Genomic DNA, 6,205 nt, shown 5'->3' with positions numbered 1-6,205 from the left:
AGATGGTCTCACCACGTTGCACATTAAAAAACAGGCAAATTTTGCTATCATAGATCAGAATTCAATTTAGAAAAAAGAGGAGGGAGACCATGGTCTAGGACAGTGGTCTGCAGCCTTCCTAATGCTGTGACCCTTTAATACAGTTTTGCATGTTGAGGTGACTGCCAACCACAAAATTATTTTTGTTGTTACTTCATAACTGTATTCTTGGCACTGTTATGAATCATGATGTAAATGAATGTGTCTTTTCCATTGGTCTTAGGGGACTATTGTGAAAGAATCATTCAACACCCCCAAAGGAGTGGTAACCCACAGATTGAGAACCACTGGTCTAGGACAAATGCACCATTCAAGGTTCAGTCTCTAATCACATCCACAAAGGGCAGAAATGAGGAAGCTGCCTACCTAGAAAAACCCAGCTCACTATCGGCCATACATGTCTCCAGCAGAGCAGGAATTACCTTGAGGGGCCTGGAGACCTGGGTGTGTGGATTACAGCCATTACACATGAAGCCTCGATGAGGATGATCATGTAAATAAATGCTTTGACTTTCTCCAATTTCCTAAACCCTGCATCCATCCGACGCTCCTTTCACTCTCCAACACTCCACACTGAGGCTCTAAGCAAAAAGAGGCAGGTACCTTGAGGAACATTTGAATTGTTACCAAACCTTGCAGTTCAGCTGATGGCCTGTAAAGACTGAGTCTTTCTTGGGGGCCTTGGGTTGACTCAGTCCATGTGCACACACAGTCCATGTGCACACAGAGTCATGCACCAGACAAGCAACATGATTGGTGGGCCACATTGCAAATGTGACCTAATTATTTCTTCTACCTGGTGAGTTAGTAGCCACCTCAGTAAGTGTAGGTAAACTCTTCCTCTGTGTGTGTGTGTGTGTGTGTGTGTGTGTGTGTGAGAGAGAGAGAGAGAGAGAGAGAGAGAGAGAGAGAGAGAGAGAGAGAGAGACCTGCTTGGCCGTGGTTGACAGGTATACAATTCCTAGGGCTTGTCCCGGTCAAATGTAGAAGCTGAGAAGCTGGTACCATGGTACAGACAGAACTCCTCCTCAGGGACGCCATAGTTTCAGAACTTTCAGATGAGATGAAGCCACCCGCACTAGCAAGGGTAATCTTTTACTTAATCAACTGCTATAGATGTTAACGTTTGCAAGCACCTAGGCTGGCATACTACCCACTGATCACTGCAGAAGGGGTTGAAAGGGAGGCAGGATCGTTTTCCCTTTCTCTGACCCCTGCCCCTTCAACAGATGATCCTAACCTGAGTAATTTTTTTTTCCCCTGAAGTGTGAAAACAAAGACACGGTTTACCACCTCTCAAAAATAAAAAATAAAATTCATTTATTGAAGTGGAAATTTAACACAAGATTCATATGTGCAACCCGCATGAGACCTAGAAGCTCTGACGTGACCCATGTGTGTACGCAATGCGCGGCCAAGTGGGCACACAGCCCACTGTCCTGTACGGCTGTTAACTCTGACAAGACAGTTCTCCGCTCTTCATTCACACAGCTACTGACGATTTTACAATACAGACATGGGACTTTATTGTTCTTAAAAAAAAAAATCCAGCTTCTTCAAATCAGCTTGATTTAAACCAAAGAACAGGGCAAACAATAGGTTCCTTCTGGTCTCATTTTCCACTTCTTTTTTCTGATAACTACCTACGAGCATGGTTTAATGTCGCTGACCAGGGAATGACTTGGAATATACAGAAAGACACCGACCAGGCGGAAGCTGGCCGCGCCAGCAGGACTAAAGTACCTTCAAGTACTGACCACAGTTCCGAAAACAAGCCACACGGACTGCTTTCCCTTAATGGTGTCTGGTTTGTAATGTACTTTGGAAAATTAAATTCTCAAGCCAGCTTGGCGCCACCCTCCTGATTGCCATGACTACCACTCTGTCTGGTTCCCGGATCAGGCCCCAGAAAGCCTCAGTGTCCCAGTGGGAGTGGTGGCTGGGGCTGGCCAGTAGGGAAAGCTGTAAACATGATCTGAGCTCTGCACTTCCTGGAAGATTCAGGTGAAACCATGGTGTCCAAAGAGCAGACACTGAAGGGAGGGAGAAGTCTGAGGAAGAGAGAGCCACCTAAAGGCTCTGGGCTCTACCTTCAGATCACTGATCACACTTAACCCAAGACTTCCCGGGGGTGGGGGTGGGGGTCAGACAGGAAGTTCCTGCTTATAGGTGTGACTGGAGAGGTGAGACAGGTGGGCCTAGGCTAACCCATCCCTCTCCTGACCCAGTCAGAAGCACAAGTGATGCCATGGGTAAGGGCATGGTGGGTTGCCCAGGCTGGACCACACGCTTCCCAGCACATGTTCACATCCAAGTCTGGGATAACGGGTCTCTGGAGATAAACTTTGGGTACAGACAAGGACTGGGCTGGCAAGGACAGGCCATATGTGTCCCGAAGTCACCGGGATTCAGGCTTAGTCTCCATAAGCCTTGTCTATACTGCTCAGTCCAGGCTCCCATTTTCCTGTGTTTTCTCACCAGGGGCCATCTGACTCTAAACTGACAGTGGGAAGGGCCAGGAGGGTTCTGACTCAGGGCTCCTGTGGGTGCTTGGGGCTATGTGCTTAGCAGTTTCCTGGTGTCAAAGAGTCAAGTCACCAAACTGACAGTGCCTCAGGAGCACAGCAAGAGGTCAAAAGATGTAGGCCATACCAAGGCACCAAGGAAGCTGCCATCAGCCAAACGCTACAGAAGGCACTCCCCACAGCATCAGGCCAGGAGCCCTGAAGAGACAGCTGGCCTTGGACACTGGGTCACGACCTGGGTAGGAGTGCCTCTAACAATTACGAGTATACTTTCCCCCAGCCCAGGCAGCCAAGCTCAGGTAGCCTCTAGGAGAAAGCATGGTTCACCGTTGGGTTGCTGGCCAGCATCAGAACCTACTCTGGTCATTTTCCATCCTGAAACTTGGGAAAGCAAGGCATCTGTGAATCTCAGTTGGCAGCTGGCCACATAAGCACCTGTGGGGATGCTGACGCCAGAAAGGGAAAAAAGCATTGCTCTCCTCAGGACCAAGATAGCAACGACTCCTCCTACCAAACTGCTAAGGCCAGCTGCTGCTGTAGCCAGAGACCATCCTTCCCTTCCCTTGATCTGGGAGTCACTTGGCAGGCTCTGGACAGAACAGCAGCAAAGAGCTTGTCTGCAAGGTTGGGCCACAGTCTTTCTAGTTTCTATCAAATACAAAAGCAAGACCCTGATAAATTCTTGCTTCATTCTGTAACTCAAGGTTCAAGGCAAATCCTAGAGCCTGGTAATCAGAGTGGAGGAGACACAAACCACTCTCTCATGTGCATATGTGTGCACAATTACACATACACACACACACACACACACACCTTAGAGATGGGGAGCTAACAACTGTCCTTTGGAAATTCCAACACCAACAGGGGAGCAGTGGCAAGCCACAGACTCTCCCAGCAGCCTCTAAAGAGACTCACCTAGAAGCCAGGTGACTCTGTGGGAGGCATAATAGGGACAGGTCTGGGTCACCGTTAGTGTTTAGTGGTTCCTTGGAAGCCCAGGATACAGAGGCAGCTTGGGGCAAGGCAGGGCTTCTGCTCTCTCCCCAGAACTGTAAACAATGACCCTTGTGCATAGTGTCTATGAAGAGGAACCTGTACCCCGTCCTTAGCCTTGTATACCCCAAGTGCTTCCAAGTGCCCATATGGAGTCAATCTCATGAACGGAAGTTCACACATGCACTGGTCTTCCATAGGTGAATGCTCACATGATCTGCTTGAGATCTCTCAACCAGCTGGGGTCTAACAGCTCATGCTAGTAATCTCAGTACTTGAGACAGACAGGGTGAGGATTCATCGCCATCCTTGACTACATAGCAAGCAAGTTCAAAGCCAACTTTGGTGACACGAGACCCTGTCTTAAAACATAAAAACAAAACAAAACAAAAAGCAAACAAAATGGCCTCTAGGCCACTCAGCCAAGAGGGTGGAGGGCAAATCCATAGTCCCCTGGAGCAGGTTTCTTTATGGCAGGAGAAGCCAAGTGCACGTTGCTGAAGGAGAAGTAACCCACCGTGATGCCAGGTCTGAAGCCAGAGCCCAGAACCTCAGCTTAACTACACTATAAATACCTCCAATCTGGGCAGTATCTCACTATCTTTAAGAGCTAAAAGAATCAAGGGGCAGTACTGTGACCTACACAGAGGAAACGAGAAAAGAGGTGACGTGGCCTGTGGGTTCCCCAAGCCAGACAGTGGATGGAAACCCTCAGCATTCAGGGCTGGCTGTAAACAATGGGGGTGGGGCATCCAGAACCCTCTCAGGACTCAGCCGGGTGGAACAGTGAGGTATAGCGTTTGGGAGCCCGATGAGAAAGAGGCCTGGCCCTGGGAAGGAGATTACGCCAGGAGCAAGAGACTACCTTCTAAATAAAGTGAGCTGTGCAACAGGGACAATTTGGGCATGGCAGGTCAGGCGGGGGTGGGGCGGACTGAGACAGTGGCCAGTCTCAGTCTCATCTAGCCCAGGCTACCCAAGGGTCCAGTGCCAGAGGAGTACCCAGGCAGTAACCCCGCCTTTCTCCAGAGGCTGAACCATACCTGAGGATGTGGGGACACTACGGGGAGACACACGGGGTGGGGCTGGGCAGGTAGAGGGAGCACACCCAGATCCTCATATGAAGGCACTGGTGGAATTGGTAGACAAGTCGCTATGGCTTGGCTGGATCAGCTCATCCAGGGCCTGATAGGTCCCCACCACGAAGCCCACGAAGCCCAGGATGCTGATGAGGGCATCCTTGGTGATGGTCAGGGGACTCATGCCCTCTCCATAGTAGGTGGTCACCTCCAGCAGGGGCGGGATGATGAGGGCCAGGGCGCTGCTGCTCACAGAGCCCACCAGGGAGAGGACCAGGTCCAGGCGGGGGATGAGGATGGCCAGAACACCTGCAGAGAGAGGGGACATCTTCGTTCAAGAATGCCTGGGACGGTAGGAGGTAAGCTCACTGTCCAGAATATTTAGCCTGGGTCCATGTTTAGAACTGAGAACTAGAAAGAAGTTAAGATGCTTTCTAGTCCAATCTCTAGGCAATATGTGATCAGATTTACAGAATTACTGTGGTCTCCTGACTCTAATCCCGCATATGTCTGTCTGTCTGTATATGTATATATCATTTATATATTCATTTTTTGACAACACTATCACAAGTTGTACCCTACTACATCATGATATAGTTGCCTTATTATGTATCTTAGGCTGTCACCGAAGCCGAGATCCTTTTGCCTCCTCCTCCCAAACACCGGGATTACAGTTGTGTACTACTCTGCCAGCCGGACAACTAGTCTCCCTCAGTGAAGATAGGGTGAAGGTAGGGGTGGAGAAAAGTAAGTGGGCCTTCCTGAGGGCACTGACAGAGCCACAAACACACCAGTCTTCAAGCAGCAAAGACAAAGAACCTCACATTATCATCACTCCCTCTTCAGAAGTTGTTAAACCCATGATGAGTTCATCAAACGCTTTCATGGTGGAGGGACAGGGGTGGCTCTGCCTGAAGACCTCTAGAACAGCTCACCGCACCCACCAGCCATGCCGGTCTCGGCACGATGCATGGTGTAGGCTTTTCGTCTTCAGAGTCCACAGTGGCCTTGAACAAACTCATTCTGGGGGGTGAGGAGGCATGGACATCTACATTTATGAACATAGGAAAGCCTAACTGCAGCCCAAAGGTAGTCGGGGAGAGTGGGAAGAAAGATGAACTCCAGGTGGGGTTTTAAATGAGGCTACAGAGGCTGGAGAGATGCCTTAACAGTCAACGGCACCTGCTGCTCTTGCAGAGGATCAGGGTTCAGTTCCCAGAACTCATTTCGGGAAGCGTACACTCCTGATCTAGAAAACCTGATGCCCTCTTCTGGACTCTGTGGGAACTTGTGTACATGCAGGTACATGCATGAGCATGTGCACGCACACACACATACACACACAATTAAAAACAAGGTATTTTTTAAAAATGAGGCTGGGGACTGGAGACAGTGGTCAGTGGTTAGAATCACTGGTTGCTATTCCAGAGGATCTGGGTTTGATTCCAGCACCCACATGGGGTTCATCTCCAGTTCCAGGTCTGATACCCAGAGACCAGGCACACATGTGGTAAAACACCCACACACGTAACATTAAAACAAGAGGCTGGGCCTCATTCATTTATTATT

General features: G+C 49.5%; 1 protein-coding gene across 1 annotated transcript in view; it reads right to left on the bottom strand.

The window, feature by feature from the left end:
* Positions 1-1,335: 1,335 nt before the first annotated feature.
* The window catches only part of LOC308425421 (proton-coupled amino acid transporter 1), a 30,490-nt gene continuing 25,620 nt past the window's right edge, over positions 1,336-6,205 (bottom strand). Inside the window, exon 11 of the mRNA XM_080922726.1 lies at positions 1,336-4,945. Coding sequence (XP_080778852.1) covers positions 4,674-4,945 — 272 coding nt within the window. The 3' untranslated portion in view covers positions 1,336-4,673. The remainder of the gene's footprint in view (positions 4,946-6,205) is intronic.

This window comes from Micromys minutus (genome assembly GCF_963924665.1).
Source record: "Micromys minutus genome assembly, chromosome: 10".
Lineage (NCBI taxonomy): Eukaryota > Metazoa > Chordata > Mammalia > Rodentia > Muridae > Micromys > Micromys minutus.
The sequence above is the reverse complement of the archived record's forward strand: the minus strand, read 5'-3'. Positions and strand labels throughout refer to the sequence as shown.